Source organism: Aspergillus tanneri (assembly GCF_003426965.1).
Source record: "Aspergillus tanneri strain NIH1004 chromosome Unknown AapTan_8_pilon_pilon_pilon, whole genome shotgun sequence".
Lineage (NCBI taxonomy): Eukaryota > Fungi > Ascomycota > Eurotiomycetes > Eurotiales > Aspergillaceae > Aspergillus > Aspergillus tanneri.
The window spans coordinates 333,298-355,690 of record NW_022984635.1 but is presented as its reverse complement, the minus strand read 5'-3'; the positions used below and the strand labels follow the sequence as shown (position 1 = coordinate 355,690).

Genomic DNA, 22,393 nt, shown 5'->3' with positions numbered 1-22,393 from the left:
GCGAGCGACAACCGCGAGAACCGCAAGCATTAAGGCCTACGACGCATCGTACCCTCTCGGTGGACAAAAATATATAACGCGCGCATCACCAGTATGGTATGGTGGGACTGGGCTCGTCGTTTGAGATTGGACCGCTTTGGGCTCGGACTGTGATATGTGGGTTGGCGCTGGGGGACGCCAATTGGTGTAGTTTTTCTTAAATGCGATGCCAATGGGAGTACATTGGGTGCTGCTGGTAGTCGGAGACTGACATGGCTGTTAAAATTATGTGACGTGATGAAGTCTATTCTGCCGTTTATCGGTATTCGTGAGTTCCCCGATCAAGTGCCAGTCAACGTCTTGCTATTTTGGTATGAATTTCGGTGCTAATCTCTACATTCAGCTGGCAATTCTATTGAACGTGCTGCAATAACCCGCCGCACAGTTGAATTACGCAAAGCATATTGCGATGACCACACCGCTTTTCAACGTGGCCAATTGAGCGGGCCTATGGTGTAGCGAGAGGACTCATGCTGGATGCGCGCGACTCACTCAAGCTACTCACACGACCATTTGGGCGCTGGTGATTTCTTCCAATGGATGGGAGGATTGAGACTGGCCATCGGTATGGATTGCAAGAAGCAGAAAGGGTGGGCCGGAAAGCAGCTCGATGCGAGCAACTTGAGGAAAAGTATCGCCGACTGCCGAATCCCGGTCGCACCTTTAATAATGCGCTTAGAATATTGGAAACCGTCGGCTGCAACGATACCCAGCGGATGTGTTGCTCAAGGGCACCCCAAATGTATTATACGTTTCCAGATCAGTTAGGAGACCGTGCTTCTAGAATACTAAAATATTAAGCCAGTCGTCTCCACATCAGAAACAGCTCCCATACAAGATAAGACGTTCGGTTATACATGAGTCCGTCCCCAGGGCTCCAACGCCTGCATTTCATCTATCAAACAGAACGCGCCTCTTTCTTTTCTACTGTACTTGGTTTTCCACTGCTCAACGCATCTTCTGGCCTCATTCTTTTTCCAATCCACGATACTCCATCGTCGGATTCGATTCGACCACAAATCCAAATCGCCCAGGAGGTTAACTACCACTTGCTGCCCAGATGGACGGCTGCATACACTGGCCCGTGGTATCCCACGCGCACCCTGGGGTTTAGATACACGCCTGATAAATATGTATGAGGGTTATCCGCGTGGATAAGACACCACTCCAAGCCTTCGAGATGCTCCTGAGCAAGGGATTCCGGAATTTCAGGAAACAACGATGTGCGCATAGCAACTAACCTCGTCAGTGTTGAGCGCTTTTTATGAAATATGACCGCAGCAAGTCCAGAGGGTTCCTACCAATACCATTCCAACAGCTGGCCACCGGCACCGAGTTCATGCGCTTCAGGGCCTCGCAGGATGCGGGCGAGCAAAATACGGCTACATTTGAATAATCGTTTCTTCTCCTTGGTTATTCCGGAGGGCCAATGTGTCTTAATAGTGTTAAAGCTTGGGGTAGTTCAGTTCGCAGGCGGCAGCAGCATACTGACAATCGCGGGTCTGCAGCCACTCGAGAACATTCTGTGTCTGATACTTGCTGGGCGGTGCTGTAGTGACAATCATATGTTGCTCTTGACTCACTGTGAAAACGACGTCGTTCAGAAAAAAGTATCTTATCAAAATGGATTCCTTGTCTCTCCAGGTCTACCAGCAGTTGTTCCAGGCTGAGGTTGCATAGCAGAGGAGATATGAAATGCGTTGGAGCTTGTTGCATCCGTACAGTGTCTTGATCCATCCGTCGCCTATGTGGGACTACATTATCTCGTCTTGATGCGTCATATGTGATACTGTGATATTCCGGGGAACACCTGAGGAAGAAGACATTGTCCGGGTCAAAAGTCTAACCAAGTCAGTGACGGCTTAGTTTCAGGAGCTGCGCAGAGTTAATTCACAATTCAATAGAATTCTATTGAATTCCCACGATAAAGACATGTTCGGGTTTCCGGTGGTGCTCCCGTAAGTCGGGTTTTTCATCGTGATCCCGGGCTTCGAGACGCTGCCGAATGGCGTTGACATCAGCTGCGCTCCAGATGGGGAAGAGGATGATCAGCGTGTGGAGGACGAGCCAGCAGATCCTGCGACGAGGAAGGCCCGGTCCAGACCGTTCATCATGCCCATGGATCAAGAGTGTCGAGAAGTGGGCGATCAGGTGGTTGTGGACTTCGAATTCATCGCGAGGACGATCAAACGCAGCGGTGTGCCACCATTACCCACATTGCCAAGCGGGGATAATTATTGGGATGGGTAATTTCATCGAGAACGAGTGTCTGTGTCGATATGAGGGACGCTGATTGTAGAGCTTCTTTAGGACGGCGGCATATGTCACCATCACGCCTGTTGTCGTCAGAGCGGAGGGGAAACGATGCATAATTCGATCGCCAGGGGCACGAGCATAATATACGACGGCGAAATCTCCACCAGTCAGCATCTACATCTAGATGAGTCCAACTGGGCACTCCGATTAGGCTACTGTGTATCCCCATTCGCGGTCTCCCCAAAGTGAAGCAACGCCTGGAAATTATCGTCGTCCGGCACTGCTTGGCAGCTTCATTCAAGGATCTAAATAGGCCGTGAGCTGTATACTCCGCTGGGGGAAGTTCTTCACCTTGCACAGAGTATATAGAGCCTCCCCTCATGCATTGTAGTTTTCCCGCGGTTCACTTCTGCCGGCCCCTCTAAGAATTTTATCATCTCCAATGACACCTCGACCGACTCAGGCGCATATGCCGGTCCTGTATTTACCTGGAACCTTTGCCAACTATCAGATAAGTAACTGGACCTGGCCTGAATGTCCTGTTGGCAACGGCAAGGCCAGCTCTGATTCTGCGTGGGTAGGTTACAGCATCCCCATGCATGAGCCTTCCGCTGGAATGAAACGGACTGTTGGACTGTGTTTGATCGAGAGATATATATCGTTTGCAGGTACTGTCTATTTTCTTCCTTGAGTTTCTTTCCAGGAGCGGATCCCCATTTCAATGGATATAGTTTCTTGAGTCTCCATCGAACCTGATAGTATTTCGCATCGGAATATGTATAATTTTTCTGCACTACTCCAGGATACAATCATACAGGTATGATGGGAGCTAATAGATGAAGTACAGAGTATCAAAGGCTCAATCAAACGGGCCTTACTTTTACATGCATACATAGGTATGGACTTGCTTTCCTCATCTCAGGTTGACGTATGGCTTCTCCTGGTGACCGAGACTTCGAAATCTGTGGGCTTTACAAACCAGATGTTCTTAGTGGTCCATGTTCCGTTCTTGATGCAAAAGTCAAAGTCTCGAACGATCCCGGGGATAAGCTTGGATATCTCAAGAATAGAGATGTGTTTTCCAAGACATGTACGTGACCCGAGGCCAAACTGCTGCGTGTCAGCGCCATTCCCAGGACTGGTAGAGGATGCAGTGTAATGATGGCAAAGCTCACCGGCATATACATGTCATTCATAACCTTCAGCTTTTCTGGGTCACTCTCCGTTTCAATCCATCTTTCCGGTCGAAATGTTGTTGCGTCTGGGAATACTGCCTCGTCGTAATGCGCTACCCAAGTATTCACTCCAACAACTGCGCCTTGGGGGAAAAAATAGCCGTTGATCTCGGCTCCTCCGGCTGGAACTTCCCTCCAAAGGGGCAGGCCTGTGGCGCTGTGCATACGAAGTGCTTCCTTGATGACGGCTTGGAAATACGGCATTCGCTGGCTCTCTTTGAATGTGACGCGAGCACTGCAAAGACCCTGTGCAGTGAAATCATCGATCTCGCGGCGTAGCTTCTCTAGGACAGGAGGATATTGCAGTAGATGATACATAATTGAAGCAAGGCTGATGGCTGTAGTATCCGATCCCGCAATTACATTTGACAGTCCCATCATGAACAGGTGATAGTCGGTGACCTTTTCCGGATCCTTGTCCCGGGCGATCGCCATTTTCTCCAGGAAGTCCTGAGTCTGGAGAGTGTCATTCTCGACATCCCACTTTGGACAGTCTTTATGTTGTCGAATTCTCTGCTCCACATAACGCATGATATACGCGCGTCCGCCCGCTCCGGACCAACTGAACCGGCTCAGCGGTCCAAATAACCGAGGATGCCACTGGGGATAGACACCAACGAGCGTGCTGTATGTCATCAACCTCTGGAGCGCACCTATGGTACCCTCGATATCGTGGCCCCGATCCAGGAATCCTGTACGAGTCACCTCATCAATGAATGCCAACCAACCCGCATCCGAACCCTCACCAGACAGGCAGATCAGAACTTACCAAATCGCTGGCCAAATGTGATTTCTCCAATCACGTCAAAGGCATAGCACTGGAGCCAGTATCCGAGATTAAAACTTTGGCCCCGCTCCGCGAACTCGGTCAGTCGCTGGGAAAAGAGATTTGTGCAGTGATCTACGAATTGCTCATAGTGGACCAACGAGGTCATCGAGTACAGGCTGGAGAATCGCCTTCGTGTCTCCGCTGCAAGTCGTCATTAGTTCACCCCATACATGTATGAATACTCGCCGTAGTATTAGATCTATCGGAGTATTCGGGGCCGGCTCATCCACCTACCATGCCTCCTCACATTCCGATCGGGAAATAGTGTCCATTTATCAGGATCGGGATGTTTCCACCCTTCGTACCATGCTGACTTGGCAAACTTGCTCCCTGTCCCGTATACTGCTCTCACAGCTGCCCGGTCACTAATGCTATAATGATCCGGGGCTATGCGGACGACAGGGCCGTACCGTTGATGAAGACGAATATTGTCCTTTTCGAAGTCGCCTCGACGCACCCGATCAAAGTACCACAGCCGAGTCAAGCGGGTCCAAAACGGACCCGGGACGGAGAGAAGGGAACGGAAGACAAAGGTGACGTAGAGTAGATTAACAATCCAGTAGAGCACGGGGAGAATAAGGGGAATGAGAATGAGATACATGCTAAGCGTGTTGGGCGAAGGAAAATATATATGAGATCAGGCAGAAAAGTATGGAGTAAAGGGAGCTAGCTCTTTTCTTTATATGAACCACGATTGATCGGCGGAACCGCCCCCGCACCGCGACTGCGGAGACTATCCTCGGCATTGTCAAACGAAGGTATTTAATGTTGGGGTACTTTCAGTCTTCTGAAGATTTAAGAGCGAATTTGTCTGGAATAATGATTGAATAAACACACAGAAACAGTATCGACTTCATATGATACACACATGCGCCCCAAGCTGGAAACCTAGACGCTGTGCCTATCCGAGAGTCGCCAATATGCATGGATTTCACACCTATATGAGAAAGAAGCCCCAGACCAGATAGGAAAATCGAAAAAGCAGGGACAGACATTATAAAAGTACAATAGGTTTGGATGTAAAAGACGGAGAAGGGTGTCATAAAGAAAAATCGTAAGAAAAATCGCCAATAAAGGAGTGAAGGAGAGAGAATCCAAAGGAGCATGGGCAATTGCGTAGGTTCCAATCACCTCCTTAGATAGAAAGCAAAAGGGCTTTCGCATGTTCTCCGCATGTCTCATACCCTAAGAGGACCGATCACCCCACAATCCAACGATTCCCATGGCCAGTGCGAGACCCGAGAAGAAGGCCCGGACTCTCTGGAAGCGGCGCTCCGAATCTAGTTCTTTCCGGACACTCTCTCCGTTGATGTTTTCATCGGCTTCCACCACGACGAGATCCTCTTCCTTCCTTGGAGCCGACTCGCACGATATACACAAGAATCTCGTGTCCTGGATGAAGCTCTGGAGCCAGGGCTTGAAGCCGCTCGTCCGGTGGAACCAGTAGTCGACGGCGTAAGTACCCAGGGCGGAGGATACACACATCCAAAGCAAATAGGGGTGTTTGCGATGGCTCGGGGAGATACAGAAGGCAAAAAGGAGACAGCCATTGGCTAGATTGGTCAGTCGCAGGCCATGCTTCCGGTTCAGTCGTTTGACTTCGTGCAGCGACCGCGAGGCATTAGCGGAGGTAGGGAGGACACTCAGGGAAGGGATAGTAATAGTGGCGGCAGAGTAGGAGAGGCCCTAGATTGAAGTTGCCTTTTAGAAAGTAGAACACGGAAGGACAGTCAGTGTTGGAGTGGGACATACTGTCAACAGACCCAGGGACACGGTGCCCACGAATTTGCTAACGGTGATGGGACACGCCATAACGACGAGCAGCTGTGAAAACAGAAGCTTCTATGGGTCGGGAATGCAGAATATCTAGAATCAAGCTCCTGATAGGAGAAGAGAGATCAAGGCAACCCGGCTGGGAGATTAATTGAAAATTCGATGATGGGCGGACGAGCAAAAACCGGAAGTGACGTCGCAGTGCCAAAGCCGCAGCCAATTGCCGTCCGCGTATTGTTGTTCATCAGGAGGTCGGTTGGTGTCCCCAGAGGACTCGAATCATTATACTCATGGCATATGGTTGGATACATCTTACATTCAACTATCAAGTCATTTATTTTTTTTTTTTTTTTAAACAGCACTGGGCTGCTGAGATGGGAATGTGTTTTGTCCTGGTTGTGCTACTGCTGAGTCAGCCGATGTTGCATAACGTACTCGATCACGAGCCGCGCGCCTCTGTATTGCATATAAAATAGGACGTTTTATAGGCCTAATATCTTAACAACATGTCAGGAGGTCTAAAGTCTACAATATATAATTATGCAATAGCACGTATATAGATACTAAGCCTAGATCCTTGTAGGATTTCTGGTTCATTATATTTCAAAAAAAAAAACTCTGTGTTGTTGTTAAGTCAATTATCAAGTTAACTAACTCACATGTCGTACTCGAGCGGCTGCACCTGGCAAGACGCCCAGCTTTTTCAAGTACGCATAAACATTACTATACCAAGACTACTGCTTCCAATGTTCATTATATGTGGTTAAAATCAATGGTGGGGAGTATAATAAGAAGGCAGTAGATCTTGCTCATGCAGATTGCTCGTGCAGATTGCTCGTGCAGATTGCTCGTAGGAGTTCCTTGCATCATTGGAAGCAGTGCGTCACTAAGATGCCTAAACCTGTTCTACCTGACCTTAATGACTGGACCATGGATATAGCCTAGAAGAGTATAAGACTAGCGGCCGGAGAAGGCTGAGATGAGTCGACTTGATTTCTTTCTTGAGCAGATCGCCAGTATATTACCGTTTTTGGATAGAATACTATCTGCAAGTGACTTATCTATGGAGTATAAATGCCGCTCTCGGTCTATCGTATTCGTTAATTATGTACGACAACAACAAAGGTAGCGCAGATCTATCCTCCAAGCAGGATAGTGAGAGCTTATACCGCTGATCTTCCGCTGACTCAGCGGGCGATTCCACGGCCCAGCCCTTTTATGATGCTGTGCATTCATGAATTTGCAGTCCAGCCTCTAGTTCTGAATGCGGCCCACCTTTATTGCATATATTAGGGCCGTCGGAGTAAGTACGTATACCCTCGTGTGCAGACCACTTTATCAGCCATATGTTGGCTGTTTTTGTCCCTGTCCACCTTTCATACTCCTGTTCTACCCTTTCTCTGCTTTCTAGGGCAGAAGAAAGAACAAATAGCATTATCGGAGGGGGAATTCTGAATCTAGCCCACCACCAGGAGCAGATGAAACACAATGTGTGGCAGCTATGTTAGGTGTTGCTGAAGAAGACCACTAGATAGTGTCCAGCTCTCTGTACTGGTGCTGTTAAATAAAATGCCACAATTTGGGCCTTTCATAGATACTGGAATATGATCTATCTAATTAATTTAAAGGTGCTCCGTGTTGTAGTACTTACTCCGTATATTATCGCACCTAGCATCCATGACATTTATTTTGGGAGATCCATACGTGACCTTCCGACTGGGGCGCTGTAGATAAACTGGCTAGACCATATTAGGGCAAGCGCTGACTAGTCGTGCGTCATCTGCTCCAGTGCAACACCGCCTCTGGCGAATCACTGCTTGCCCTTGCCATCCCTACATTCATTACATTACCACTGCACTCTCGATACGCCTCTAGCCCCCCCTCTACTTCTCTAAAGGTTGCCTCCTCTATCATCTTCTTCGTCATCACCATCACCAACTACTATACAGCTATCTGTTGTACACACTGACTTACTCACTACAGTAACCTACTATCGTCTCTCGTTAAATCCTCACTCCAGCAACCGTCTTATGTACCGTTTTTAATTCCTTGCCACCATGATCCTCCGCCCATTCCTTGTAGGGACCGCTGTCGCCCTAGGCGCCAATGCCTTCCTACTTGTCCCTGAAGCCGAAGTCGAGGCCGAGATTATCACTCCTCAGGATGATCTGAGTCTCCGTCCCTTGGAGGCTGTTGCATCCAGCCAGCATGAGGTGATTCTGGGCTGTACAGAATGTCCCTTCCGGGAAGTGGGCGAGAATGGGAAGGTAGGCTGGACTGATGGCTTCGACACTTCTCTGGTGAGCAGTCTCCTCCACGCCTTTCCAATGAAAATAAATCGGCAGCAGGATTGCTAATCCGTATAGTCCTTGAAATTTTCCGTTGAAAATGGATTCCTTTTGGCGAACGGGCGCCCAATTTTCCCTCCTCCTCCCCCAACACACCTGACAGCCATCCAACGTCGACTGTCGGATGGCGCGGAGTCGGGCCCTATCGAGTTAGGCTATGCAGTTGAAATGATGCCGATACCCACTCCTCCCGACGAGCCTATGGATATGGTCTCTGTTCGGTTCACCATCCTAGACCTGGAGAGCCATCCCGTTCCCATTGACACCGTTGCCCTCCACCTGATCCATGACTCTGCCGCCAACCTTTATCTGGCGGGTGTTAACATTGAAGAGACGGCTCCTTCTCGCGTGTCATGGAGGCAGTGCCATGGGAGAGCGAAGTGTTTGAGAAGACTCCTGTTCGCACGGATTCGCTCTATGTTTGCCGCGGCCAAGATGCGCTTGTTGGGACTGCGAGCTGGGTCGGACTGCGGAGCTGGATCCCGTGGACTTGGACATCCTCACCATGGTTCCCACCACGATGGATTCTCTGGTCCGCACTCTACCTGGACTGAGGGTGATATGGAGCGCCCTCCCCGCCCTCCTCATCACCACCATATGCACCTTGGCCACTGGGAGCGCACTCTCTCCCGTGTCGTTCGTTTTATCGTAATTCCAGCCGTTCTGGGCGTCTTGGCCGGACTGGCCGCCAGTGCCTTGGGTATGCTGGTTGGCCAGATCGTTGTGTTCCTATGGCAACGCTTCCGCCGCTCCAGCCCCAAGAAATCTGAAGAACAGGGAACTGGAATCGAAAAGCAAGGTTTGATGACTGATTCCACTGATGATCTTCCGCCTGCCTACACCGACGAGGAGGCCTTGCCTGAGGTTGTGTCTGCGGACAACAACTAAATAAGAGTTTATTTTGTCAGTTTGGGGATAGCCGTATGATATCAATAGAGTGGAATCAATATCGTTTCCCCCCAAACGGATGAGACATGATTTGTGAAGGAGAATGGAAGGATCAAGAGTAATGGCCTTTTATTGTGAAAACATCCAACTGGTCTTCCTGTGTTTTCTCTGTTCTTGTCAAATGCATGTTTTTCGTCTATCTCTGGCACTTTCCTTTGTATAATCTTGCCTTCGGTATGATTTCTCTCCTTGGACCACGGTTTTCTTAGATCTGCTCGTAACTACGGTGCTGTTCTCTTCCTGTAGTCTGTCCTGTGGCTTGTAGAAATGGTCCTAGAGACCTTGCGCCAGCGCGTTTGCTCACTTGGCCGCACGTGACGTCCCCAATGCACCCGACCGCCTTCATCTCGACGGTACGATCCCCTCTCCCGCCGGCCCTACTAAGCAGTCATTAGCCAGTCCTATGGGGGTAGGAGTCCACCCTCCAAGCATGCTGTACCTGTCTTGACGATGATCTCTGACTCCGTTTTCTTCTACCCGTGTGCTTCCGTACATGCTGGTTGTCCAAATCTGATCTGATCTGGACTGCGTGAGCTCCCAGCTCCCCGCCAGGCTGGGCCTTCAGCCTTACAAGCAGCCGCAGCTCCTATTGCTAGGCACCACCACCGACAACTGAGAACCTCTCTGGTAGACCTTTTTCATTCCCTCCTATATTTGGTCCCTCGGTGCACACCTTGTCCCTTTCGACCGCCATCATGCTGCAGTGGTCGTCCTTCGTTCAGAAGGCGCAGTCTTTCATTGACCCGGCTAACTTCAACCTTCCCTCGCTTACGTCCTCGGATCGCAATCCTTCTAAAGCCTCCTTGTTCCGCCAGCAATTTCGTCTCCCAGAGTCCCAGAACCCGCTACAAGAAATTACTGCGGAGCTGATCCTCCCAATCCCGCACACCTCGTCCTCCACATCTGATGCGCCTCGCAATCTAGACCGCGCCGGTAACCGTTACGCTGGCAGACTCCATCTGAGCGAACGATTCATCTGTTTTTCCACCCAACCGACTAGTTTTGCGCCATCCGCTACTCTAGGTGCTTCAACCCACTGGGCTGGTCAGACCAACGGTACTGGACCGTCGGGGAATGGTTTCACCATCCCTCTTTGTTGTATTCGTCGGGTGGAGCGCCTAAATAGCCTTAGCCATGTGTTCTCCCTTGCGCTCACAACGTGGAATGGGGCTCTCGGAAAGCAGCAGAGCTCCGGCTTCATCCCCCAACGATTTACCATCCAGCTGGTAGGGAGCAGGCAGGCCTGTGAACGTTTCTGCGATGGTCTGAAGAAGGGGTTGCGGGAGGGTATGAAAGAAATCGAGAACTTGCGGGTAGTTGTAAACGATTGTTACTCGGAATATCTGCTTTCCGCGGCCAAGCCAAAAGGCCAGGACGGTGATGGTTCGGAGTTGCGTCAGCCCCCAGATGCTGGGCTGGGGATGACTTTCCGCTATCCCGGTGATGCTCGCAAACTACGGGATCGAAGTAAAATGAGATTGTGGGGAGAATATTTCAGAGGTACGACTTGCTTTATCCCTATCTTCGTTAATTTGAGAACGCGTATTAAAACTCCCTCTGTAGAAAACGGCCGCAATGCGACTCTCATCCGGCAACCAACCTTTCACAAACTCATTCGAGTTGGGCTTCCGAATCGCCTCCGGGGTGAGATCTGGGAGGTGAGCTCTGGCTCCTTGTATTTGCGCCTCCGATCACCAAAGCTATACACGGAGACTCTGTCCAAATTTTCCGGCCAGGAGTCTTTAGCCATTGACGAAATTGAAAAAGACCTGAATCGAAGCTTACCGGAATATGCCGGATTCCAGAGCGAGGAAGGCATTGGACGACTTCGGCGAGTCCTTACAGCTTACAGCTGGATCAATGCAGAGATTGGATACTGCCAGGCGATGAATATTGTCGTCGCTGCTTTGTTGATGTATGTGGCATTTTCATCCTGTGCCCGCTGGTCAAGAGCTGATTATTTTCAGATATATGTCGGAGGCGCAGGCCTTCTTCCTTCTTTCCGTGTTATGTGACCGCCTCCTACCGGGTTACTATTCGACGACCATGTATGGCACACTACTTGATCAGAAAGTGTTCGAGTCCCTGGTCGAAAAGACAATGCCAGTTCTGTGGGAACATCTCGCGAAATCCGATGTTCAGCTCTCGGTTGTCTCCCTGCCGTGGTTCCTTTCTCTCTATATCAACTCCATGCCTCTAGTGTTTGCGTTTAGAGTCCTGGACGTGTTTTTCCTTGAAGGGCCTAAGGTGCTTTTTCAGGTTGGCCTAGCTATCCTCCGGATCAATGGCGAAGAGCTATTGGATATACAAGACGATGGGTCATTTATTTCCGTGTTGAAATCTTACTTCTCTCGACTGGACGAGTCCGCTCATCCGCGTTCTGAGAATCCTAAACTCAGAGCAGTCACTCGATTTCAGGAACTGATGGTTGTGGCCTTCAAAGAGTTTTCCGGGATCACACATCAAACTATTACGGAAGAGCGTGATAAGCATAAGGATGCAGTGCTGGAGAACATTGAGAGTTTTGCCAAACGAACATCTATTCGAAACCTAGGACCCGAGAGCAAAAAGCTCAGCATGGACGATCTTGGCGTGATCTACGACCGGTTCTACGAAGTTCTCTATGACCATCAGCAAATGCAAAAGCTCTTGGAGGAGGAGAAAAAGCGCCAGGAGAAGAAAAGAATCGAACGAACTTCGATACTCGGACCCCCGGTGGACCGCGAGGTAGGTCGGGTTGGTCTGGGTCCGAGCCCTACTCACATGGACTATGATGCTTTCCGTGACTTCCTTGCCGCCACAGCCAAGTGGGCAGTGGGTGACTCTCCTGGGTCGTCCCGGAAAGAGTCGTCTGGTGATTTTAGCTTGAACAGCCTCAGAGCACTCGGAAAATCTTCCTCATCATGGAACAATAAACCAGAACCCGCCGATCACGAGTTTATGCGGCGGCTCTTCCGAAAATGGGGTAACATTCCATCGGAAGGGCTCAGTTTACAGAATGTGGTCAATGGGCTTGCGCGCCTCAAGGGATCTCGTGATATCATGAACAATATCAATTACTTTTTTGACCTCTATGATGACTACGGCAATGGCCAGGTAGATCGCGAAGGAATTCTCAGAATCTCCGAGGCATTGCTGTTCCTTTCCAGGCGCGGTTTTGATGGCGCTATCACACCCAGCCAATCGCTCGAGGAGCTTGGTGCAGCAAATGACCGGGATCATATGGATCATGATAGACTGACTACTGATGAAAAGTTTCTGGGAAGTGTCAGTTCATTCATCCGCCGATGTTTCGAGTACGCTGATCCTAGCAAACCTGAGGAGCAAGGCTCGGTAGAATTGAAAGATACAGTGGAAGCAACGGACAAGCTGGGTGCGTTCAGCATCGGGGATGATGAAGAAGATCTGATCGACATTGGCGATGAGGCCAAGTCCATGACGCCCTCGGACACTAAGACTGACACCCAGGAGAAGCAGAGTGGTGGAAAAGCTGAAGCTCGCTTGTCTTATAACCGAAACACATCAGAATCGGCGAATCCTGCTCTTGATCCCAACAACCCTCTTCACATCACATTACCCACTTTCCGGATGGTCATTCTAGCTGATGAGCTACTTGAGCAATTCTTTGATTCCTTCTTTCCCCAGTCTTTCCGTCTTTCCGACCATCCACACCCCGCATCCAAGGCCACTTCCCTTTCTTCGAATCTCACAACCTTCTCGAATATCAACGCCCCCAAGCCTCAAGCCACCGAGGTCTCAGGTGCTCCTGTTGCAGGTGCATCGGGCGGCATCGTACCACCCGGCAAAGGACTCCGTGGAGTTTTGGACAACATTGTCACGGACGGCATCCGGATGGCCGCCGAGGTCAAGAAGAAAATGGACGAAGCGCAGCGGGAGCTGGAACGCAACGCTCTCAGCCGCGAAGAAGACGAAGACGATGAAGACGATGAGTACGATACGCGCACCGGCTCGACCACCCCGGCCATTGTGGGAGGTATCTCTAGCTGGGGAGCTGGCGCCTATGGTGCAGATCCGGAACGGCGCAGCGTCCGAGAGGCTGATCGCGATTTACTCGAAGGAGCAGAAGTTCTCAGTGTCCGCGGAAAAGACGAATCATCCCTCTTGAATGAAAACGACGGACATCAGCAAGCCTCAGAAGCAAGTAACAGTAGTGGCCATCTACAATCCTCCCGGTCGCCACAACCGACATCCGAAGCAAATCATGATGACAACATCGTTAGTAAAGTTGAATTTGAGTCATAAACTATACACATTTTGGCCAATGTCAGTTTTATCACTTACTGCATTAAATTTTTGCGATATTACCGCCTAGCTTTATCATCTTGCACGTCCACCCGTATTTGTTCCATTTCTAGATGACTTCTTTTTCATTTTGTTCCGCTCTTCCTTTTTTGCCCGGAAGACCGATCAATGTATGTATTATGTTAGCTTGAATACAATCAGCGGCTGGCTATGTTAGAACTAGATCGATACCATGAATTCAAATGAATGCACTACTGAGCAGATATAAAGCTGTACATAATGCATTATATGAGGCCAATATAAAAGATCAATCAAAGGCACTGGCCATCGAACAAAATGTATGTACAGGTAGGTATCGATCGCATCCCTAGACAAGATCTATAGTTGGACAAAACCACTCAATATAGGCAAAAGAAAAAGGGGTGGAATGAGAGGGGTATAAGATGTAGGAGAAAAAAGGGAAGGATGAGCAGAATGGTAGGAGCGGAACTATAGGGACAGTATTCTTGGTGTAGATTTCATAGGGGTCAGAGCTTCGGGGGGTAGAGATAAGGTAATCACCCATCGCTTTGCAAGAAGTTGGATAGGATAGAGATTTTGGTCAAGGAACAAGACTGTCACAAAAAAGGCCGGGGTATAGTCGCATAAGAAACAAAAGGGGCAAAAGGGAACGAAAGTTTCACGAAGACAAACCCAGCAAAATCATTCCTTCTGCCCTTCGTTTTCAATCAGCTCAAGGACGATCAGACTCCGTTCGTACTCGGGATGCTGCATGCAAATCTTGACTGTGCGACCGCCATTCGACACGGAGACCCCGTTGGACAATCCACTGGATAGGTTCACCGCATCACCAGCAGAGGTGGGAGTACTGCTGACCCCCGGCCCAGCGGGGCTGCTGCCATCGTCGAGGCAAACGAGATTGTGGCCGGGGATGACCTGGCGTAGACGGCCATTCATTGCATTTCGTACCTCCACAAAGTCTTCGTTGAAAAGAATCAGAAATTTTCCATAGAGGCATGCTGAATGCGCACGTCCAACAAATTCCATAACTACACTGCGGGATACATCGCCATGTTTGTTAACATAGACAGCGCATTCCTCGTAGACCACTAGGAATTCGCTATCACTGAGGCGGAACATCCCCAGCGGGCGGAGAGTGCCAATACGATTGGCTATGCTCGATAGTTGGGCCTGCGCCTCCGGCACCTCCGAGCGGAATTCGGGAACAGACCATGTCTGTTTCTTGTCGAGGGTGAGGATCTCGATGCCTCGATGGGTGGAAATGGCTAAAGAGGAATGGAACATGTTGATGCCATAACTTTCAGCGGGAATATAGAACTCGTCGAATTCACGGAAAAACTCTGTCTGCGAGCGACGAGAAAAGAAACGAGATTTACTTGTTGAGGACTTTTGCAGGACCGGCTCCAAGACCTGTAGACCCCGTTAGAATCGGTTCCAGAAAGAAGGTACCAAGTTACGGAAGGTAGAAGGAACCAACCTTGAAGGTAGATGACAGTCCATCCCGTTTCTTGTACATGACCAATGTGCGATCCTTCATGTGTCCAGCGGCGAAGAAACCAACTTCCCGGTTACCAGATAACTTCTGCGGCGCTCGGCGAGCAGAGTCATTCGCTGTCTGGGTTGCAACGCCACTGGCCGGGCATACCACGTCCAAATGGTAGGCAATCAAGGATTTGTCAGCGATCAGAAGGAATATGTTGAATTCCTCGAAAACGGCAATCTGAGTAACGCGAACGATTGGAATAGCCTAAAGGGTGTCAGTCAGCACGAGTCCCAGAACCACAGGCATCTGTCACTCCAAAGGGGAAGGAAGTGGGGGCAGAACATACTCGGGTCCAACCACGAGGGTCATTGTAATCTGAGATATACACGCCATAGTCGGTGCCAATGGCACACCTCATCCGGCCGGGAGGCTGCTGGAAAACCGTGGCACAGTGGACCGAAGCCCTGCAGGCTGGCGAGGGGCGGGACTTGGACCCGGGATACCGCATCTCGACATCTTTGATGGCTCGGTCGAGAGGTGTGCCCTCGATAGTAACGGGCTTGATGGACGAGAATTCGGAGTTGGCGAAGGCGGCGTCCGCCAGAACCCGAAGTCTGAACGGCTCAGCGTTCTGAGTGTACAAGGCGGCCGCATGTTTCGTCTTCGCTTCGATGATCTTCTCACACCAATCCTGTCGGTTCTGGGCGGAAAAAGCATAGAGCGTGTAGGTTCCAGCCTTCCCCAGATGCCGGATCTTGAAGGGGTATAGGATTTTGTCATCCTTGGGATTCTCCAACACTGTGGCCGGCACCATAGGCGAATTGCCACCGGGGGCATGGTTCGAAGGCGTACCCACAGCACCACGCGCCACGGCCTGTGGGGGGGTCACAGATGCGACACCACGAACGGCAGATTTTACGACAGGGTCATCGTTGGTGCTCTCCAGGACCAGGAGGTCCATGGGGATCGGCAGCTTCGAGACATCGTAACTCTCGTATTTGACGGTGCGGTCCCTGGCTGCGACGGCTTTCGCCAGAACCAAGTAGTGGTCGAGTAGAATGGCGTGGGTGTCCACCAGAAACCGAGTCCTCGTCCCCGGTCGCTGCAAATCGCCTCGGAAAACTATTTGACGACCGAGATGTTCCAGGTTCAGCTCCACCTCCTTCTTCATCTCCGGACGCAGCTGCAGCTTCGATGAAAGCTCCATCAGGTCCACCTTCTTGCTCATCTCGCCGACCTTGTTGTCACATTCTAGCGCCACGAGCTTGATCTCCTCGATTGCCTGGGCCACGTTGACCTTTTCCTCTGTGTCCTTGGGCATATTCTTATGGACCGTGGAGAGGAGCAAGGTGTACCGCTGGATGCGCGTGATGGGGGCCTTGAGATACGTATCCCAACTGAGGCGATTGGAGAGTTTGTGGTCTCGAACCTGGTTCAGAAACTGCCGGAAGTGGACGTTTCGCTCGGCCTCTTTGCGCACCAGGTAGTTGGCATACGGGAAGGTCGCCGCGTAATCGATATAAACAGTTTTTGCCTTGCGAATCCATTCCCGGAAGATATCGCTAAATCCTACGATGAAAGGGCCCTGCTCCTTCTGGCGATACTTGAGCTGTGCTAGGAGATGATCTTCGTTCACCCGCTTCACCGAGTCGACCTTTCCAAACACGTCGGTCAGGAACTTATTTAGGCGCTTGGAGGGGACGATCGGCGGCTGTACGACGAGCAATTGATCTCGGTAGAGCTCACGCAAGACATCGAGCTGCCCGATGAAGGCATCCTCCGTAGTCACCACCTCGTGCAAGTTGTTCTGGCGGTCGATCTCCTTCTTCGGGTATGACTCCCACACCTCCTTCGGCACCTTGTAGAACGTCACCCAGTCTTCGGCCTTCTTCTGCGGCTCCATCATCTGGGCCTTGAGGTTCACCTTCTTCAAGGTCCGCATGCAGTGGTAGGAGTAACACCGGCCAAAGACCTCCCCCTCCCCTTGCTCATGGAGCCTGGACGAGTAGCACCCGGTGCCCGTGATCTGGAAGAGCACTCCCGAGAGCGAGCCTGTGCTAAACTTGACCCATTCTTCCTCCTTCACCAGGGCCTCCTCCTCCAGCATACTCTTGACCACGCGGGCGGCCAGCGTCTCCGCGTCGGCGATGTTCATCGTCGGCACCTTGTGGGTGAACAAGGCCACGATGGCGTCGACCACAGCCTGCTCCTTGAGGTCTGTCTCGTCCTCGCTCAGCTCTCGGACCCACGCCAGCACGGCGCTCAAGGCCCACGGCTCGGAGCAGCGCCGGAATTGCTCGGAGGACAGCTTGGCCGGGTTGAACTTCTTGCGACGCCCGGCAGGGATTGTGGGGAGGTCCAGCGTCATAGCCGCCGCCGCCGTCTCCACATCTAGCTGGAGCGCGCCGGACTGGGGCCGTAGCAGCTCTTGCTGCTGCCTGTACTTGGCCCGGTCCGCATCGGTCTTGGATCTGATGGGGGGGTCAGTACGGGGTCCAATGGGATGACTCGACAGGGAAGTCGACCGTGGGACCTGAGAAGCGCTCGGCACGACCGGCCTGTACGAGTCTTCAGCAACCGGGAAGTAGGAGGGATTATACTGTGTAGCACCCTGCCAGTCATCCTGCTCCTGGTGCCGGTACGTCCCGGCCGGCATCAGATGGGGGATCAGCGTCGCATTGTTCGCGGGTTCCACGGGAGCTGGTGGGAGGGGCCGCATGCCCGGGTGGAAAAAGAGATCCTCGGGCTCGTCACCCCGGTCTGAATCCTCGCTGCCCGAGTGGTGTGAATGGTGCATCGGTGGCGTCTCCGCCTCTTCTCCATAATCAAAGCTCATCCGGCGCCCGTAGGCACTGGGCTCGGACAATCCTCCCGTGCCGCCGGCATCTACGCGCGCGTGGGAGGGCATCGGCTGGAATGAATTTCCGGAGTCCTGCGTGATCGGGGGATGGTCGTAGTCATCTGAGTACTCAGCACGGTCATCTGCGGACACGTTGGAACTCCGGAGCGAGCCAGACGTGGCCATCAGACGGCCATGGTCGGGCACATCGGCGCCCTCCACGGCATAACCTGCTCCGCCGTACTGGGACTGCCCACGATAACTGGTCGCATACGGCGCTGTCTCATCGGGCCGGTGCTCGGCATAGGCGCTGATAATGGAGGCATTCGTCTCACGGCGCGAGCGTTCCTGCAGACGCTCCTCATGGGCCCGTTCTTCCTCCTCCGCCATCTTCAGCATTGCCAGTCCTGCCTCCGCTTCGGCTTCACTATCATCACTGTACGCATCGTAGTTCACATACTGCCCCGTGCCAGTTGCCATATTGCCATTTGTATGGGTGTGCCGCTCGTCGGGGGAGAGACGCAGGTTGGGGGGTATGTTCTGCGAGACATCGTCCGCTGCACGGAAGGGATTGTTCTGCGTATCCAGGTGCAGCTGTCCAACTTCTTGTGGTAATCCAGCCGAGAGTCTGTCATCCACCCCTGTGGCCTCCGTGCCGTCCATTGCATCATAGTCATAGTGCAGTCTCGCGTCAGGTCCACCGTGTAAAACCCCCGTGCCATTTGCAAACGAGGCCGGATCGGCCTCCACGTCGACGGGCGGACCGGGCAAGGGACGAGAGTGAGGATGTCGACTTAGGGCGTCGTTTCGCTGGGGCGACCGGGGTGATTGGGTACGACGGATGGGTGGGGAGGGAAGCGACCGACCCGACACTGGACGGGAAAAGCTGAGTCGTTTTCGATACGGGTCATCGCTAGGGATCGAATGAGCGGGCGGCTCCGGGGGTTGATCTTCCAAGGAGGATGCAATGACGGGCTCAGATCGGCGAGGGGATTGAGGCAGGTAACCAGAAGAGTAGGCTGTCGAGTTCAACCCGCCTGCGCTCATGGAGCCCCCAACGGCATAGGTGGCATTCGAGTTGGAAGAGGATGCCAGAGGGTAGGTGGGCATCAGGGTCGACTGTTGTGTTGGGAAGCCGTACGACGACGCCGGAGCTGGACGACCTCCATAGGGATGATCGGGTGCTCGAGGTGGCGGCGGCGGCGGCGGCAGGTTTGGATGAGGAGGGTAGACGAGGGGAGTGGGAGGAGATTGTTGTGGGTAGGCGGAATTAGGCTGCTGCAGATTATATCCGGCCACGCTTGATGCGGTTGTTTGATACGCCGCGGGATTGTATGGCTGATGGCCAACGGTGGTGGCCGTGGCAGCGCTGGAACCACCGCTGTACGCGCTGTTGGAGCCGGAGTACGCCAGGGTTTGATAGGACAGCTGTGACGAGGGGGTAGGTGGAACGGCATATTGCTGGGGATTATAGGATTGCTGGCTGGGGGATGCGAGCGACGAGGTGTACTGATACTGGTAGGCCGACTGAGACGAGGCGCGGTTGCGGGGGATCTGAGACGGATTGGAGTCGGGGAGGTGGGCGTATCGAGGGTCGGCATGATTGTAGTCCTCGCCTGCACTGGACCAGCTGGTAGTATATCGAGCATTTGTATCTGCTGTTCGCATGTTCTGGGAGAGTGCCGCATCATCCCCCACATCGTAACTCGGCATCCTTCGGAGTGATGGATTATTATTGTTCTGCACAGTCGTGTAGCGGCCAGGACGGGCGTTGGTAGAGGGAGGACTGTTTGGTTGGCCATAGACCGGATGGCCATTTTGATAGTGGGCCATTCTGTCTGTCGGTCGGAAAAGAAGAGATCAGGCAACGAAACACGAGAGATACGTGGACGAGGCTCGGCTGCGGCCAGCGATGAAACGCCCACGTTCGCTCATTCCACGGTGAGGGACAACTGGAGGGGGAGGAAAATCGAGCACGGGGGAGGGAGAAATATAGAGATGAGGAGAGTCATCCGAAGGAGAGAATAGGAGAAGAGGATAAAGAGAGTAGGAAAAGAGTGGAAGAGAAGGAGGCCAAAAGAGAGGGGGGAGAGAGAGAGAGAGAGAAAGACGAAGAGAACCGTGATCAGGAGGGTTAGAGCCGCACTGGAGAAAACAACAGCTACAGATTCGGTGGCGAGCAGTGTCGTTTCCTTTTCTCTTCTTCGTCTTCTCTTTTTTCTCTAATGTCCTCTTCAATCGAGAGAAAGAGAGAGAGAAAAGTACGGAATCCAAAACAAACAGTCAATACCTGCCAGGGACTAGCGGGTAACCTGCTCCGCCATGCGGCTGATTTGGTACTCGACAGGTACTTCCCAGGCCGCTGCCTCGGTCACTAGGTTGCCTGGCTGCCTGATTCTGGTACCCTAGTACCAGAATCAGGCACCCAGGCACCACTCTACATGACATTGATGTAGAAAAACTTGGGATGCTTGGGCGATGTGAATGCATTGCAACGTACAACAAGCCCATTCTAACCCTCACCGACAGAGATTGGGACTGCCACTCCATTCTCAAAGGAATATTGTACTATAATTCCTTCGAAGCAGAATAAATAAGACCCGGGTGCGGATATATATCCATCATCAACTCACAACAACAGCCCAGCCCAAACGGATCTGAGAGAGCAACGGAACAGTCTCCAGACCACGGGTGATGCTTCAGAATCATTTATTCTTTCTTCCAGTAGATAAGGGGTACTGTGAAATGTATTCTTAGAATCATTACGAATACAGCTACAACGAAACAAGAACTAAGTGCCATTGCATTGCCTCTGCATTTGCATTACAGTATAGGAAAACCTAGTAGGAGAAACCTATACCAAGGCTGGTGAAATCATTGTGTGAACCGACTCCTCGCCATCCACTATTTCCTTCTGATGGCCGCCTATCAAGATCAGCGTCAAGAATTTGTATCACATCGCAGATCATATTGACGTACGAACCGATCGACGCGCTGAACTGGTTAGATATGACACAGAGTGGATAGGAGGAAGACCTACTGGCATTTCCGGCCTTGCCTACTGTTCCTGCTTTTCGTGAGGTATATCGCTGACATTCGTGGCATCCGCTGAAGACGTCGTAGACGATGTCGTGGAGGGACTCGGCAGCGACCGATGGCGGCACTATATCGACTCAATTCGCTGCGCAGTTGCATTGGCAATGGCCACTTACACACTATTCCACGTAAACAATCCATAATCATGTCTACTGAATCTAAGGGCCTGACTCACTGACTGGAATTCGAGCATGGTTGGCTCTGAGAATCATCCGTCCCTACGAAGTGGACTTACCATCTACGAACCGACTGAGCTCAGATCAATTGGAGAAGGAAAGGGACTGACTTACTCCCTAGATAATCTCGTCATGATTGTCGTGGCACTGAGAGATTCTTGCAGGCCATGTAGGATGACTTACGGACTGTGATCGGTCAGTCAATAGTTTTTTCATTCCGGGCTCAATTAATACGCACCATCTGCCTCGCCGTTAGTTGACTTTATTAATACGATGCTGGGGACGACTTACTCCCTAGTCCCAGTCCATTGAGTCCGAGCTGATATCTCGAGGTGTACAGGCACTTACACACTAGTATTGTTGGTTAGTTGAAGTACGCTTTTTCACGGGGAACTTACACCCTGTTGGATCATTGCAGACGCAATTAGTGACATGGGTCATATTCTCTCAATATGTGTGGTACATACCCCCTAAAAATAGAGGTTAGCCTGGTATAGTGAGAAGGAAGAGGACTCACTATCTGTGCATTGCAACGGTATCATGGTCAGTCATAAGAGCTCTCCTCGGATCGTATCACTTACAGCCTGCATATTGTTAGAGCTTAAGGAAATCGAAATAGTATTCGATGGGCATAATAACATACCTCCTATTTACTGTTATTACCCTAACTCACTATCACGACGTATCCCTTACCTAGATATCGTTAGCTATACGAAGAATTGCTAGCCCAGTTGAGGGTGGGACTTTACAGAAAACTTGCATTGGAGTTAGTGGCTTGGACTGTTATCATAGGAAAAGAGACAGTACCGGCATCATAGAGCACTTGTTCACGGTTAGCGTGAGTATGGATATTGCCAAGCAAATGGACATACGAGCTACCAGATCAGGTCAACACTAGAAAGTTGAGTATTTCATTTCCAGTCGGTTACTCACTCGCTAAGCTAGATCAGAGTGGTCCCTAGATTCCAGAGATATCTCTTACCTCCTGTTCGCTTTAGCACAAGCCATGACAACATTGGGTAGGTATTATAATTACACACTGTCGAAGTACCTAGTCAGTGGCGCACCGGTTGAATCCAGATAATTT

General features: G+C 51.3%; 7 protein-coding genes across 7 annotated transcripts; 2 read left to right on the top strand and 5 right to left on the bottom strand.

Moving 5' to 3' along the window:
• Positions 1-1,947: 1,947 nt before the first annotated feature.
• On the bottom strand, positions 1,948-2,409 carry ATNIH1004_010744 (uncharacterized protein; the record flags this gene model as incomplete). Its single annotated transcript, XM_033575312.1, has 2 exons — positions 1,948-2,201; positions 2,256-2,409. 2 exons carry the CDS (start codon positions 2,407-2,409, stop codon positions 1,948-1,950), a joined length of 408 nt encoding a protein of 135 aa, XP_033421167.1.
• Positions 2,410-3,213: 804 nt separating this feature from the next.
• Positions 3,214-4,960, bottom strand: ATNIH1004_010743 (cytochrome P450; the record flags this gene model as incomplete). Its single annotated transcript, XM_033575311.1, has 4 exons — positions 3,214-3,405; positions 3,471-4,222; positions 4,300-4,500; positions 4,594-4,960. The coding sequence occupies 4 exons, from the start codon at positions 4,958-4,960 to the stop codon at positions 3,214-3,216; spliced, it is 1,512 nt and encodes a 503-aa protein (XP_033421166.1).
• Positions 4,961-5,544: 584 nt separating this feature from the next.
• On the bottom strand, positions 5,545-6,171 carry ATNIH1004_010742 (uncharacterized protein; the record flags this gene model as incomplete). The annotated part of the gene is made up of 2 exons (XM_033575310.1): positions 5,545-6,045; positions 6,112-6,171. 2 exons carry the CDS (start codon positions 6,169-6,171, stop codon positions 5,545-5,547), a joined length of 561 nt encoding a protein of 186 aa, XP_033421165.1.
• A 2,018-nt stretch (positions 6,172-8,189) lies between these two features.
• On the top strand, positions 8,190-9,368 carry ATNIH1004_010741 (uncharacterized protein; the record flags this gene model as incomplete). Its single annotated transcript, XM_033575309.1, has 2 exons — positions 8,190-8,432; positions 8,499-9,368. 2 exons carry the CDS (start codon positions 8,190-8,192, stop codon positions 9,366-9,368), a joined length of 1,113 nt encoding a protein of 370 aa, XP_033421164.1.
• Positions 9,369-10,123: 755 nt separating this feature from the next.
• ATNIH1004_010740 (GTPase-activating protein) lies at positions 10,124-13,691 on the top strand (the record flags this gene model as incomplete). The annotated part of the gene is made up of 3 exons (XM_033575308.1): positions 10,124-10,928; positions 10,992-11,343; positions 11,396-13,691. 3 exons carry the CDS (start codon positions 10,124-10,126, stop codon positions 13,689-13,691), a joined length of 3,453 nt encoding a protein of 1,150 aa, XP_033421163.1.
• Positions 13,692-14,393: 702 nt separating this feature from the next.
• ARHGEF10L (putative Rho guanyl nucleotide exchange factor) lies at positions 14,394-19,867 on the bottom strand (the record flags this gene model as incomplete). The annotated part of the gene is made up of 3 exons (XM_033575307.1): positions 14,394-15,122; positions 15,190-15,459; positions 15,542-19,867. 3 exons carry the CDS (start codon positions 19,865-19,867, stop codon positions 14,394-14,396), a joined length of 5,325 nt encoding a protein of 1,774 aa, XP_033421162.1.
• Positions 19,868-20,888: 1,021 nt separating this feature from the next.
• Positions 20,889-21,323, bottom strand: ATNIH1004_010738 (uncharacterized protein; the record flags this gene model as incomplete). The annotated part of the gene is made up of 4 exons (XM_033575306.1): positions 20,889-20,959; positions 21,014-21,028; positions 21,075-21,197; positions 21,251-21,323. The coding sequence occupies 4 exons, from the start codon at positions 21,321-21,323 to the stop codon at positions 20,889-20,891; spliced, it is 282 nt and encodes a 93-aa protein (XP_033421161.1).
• Between the last annotated feature and the right edge of the window lie 1,070 nt (positions 21,324-22,393).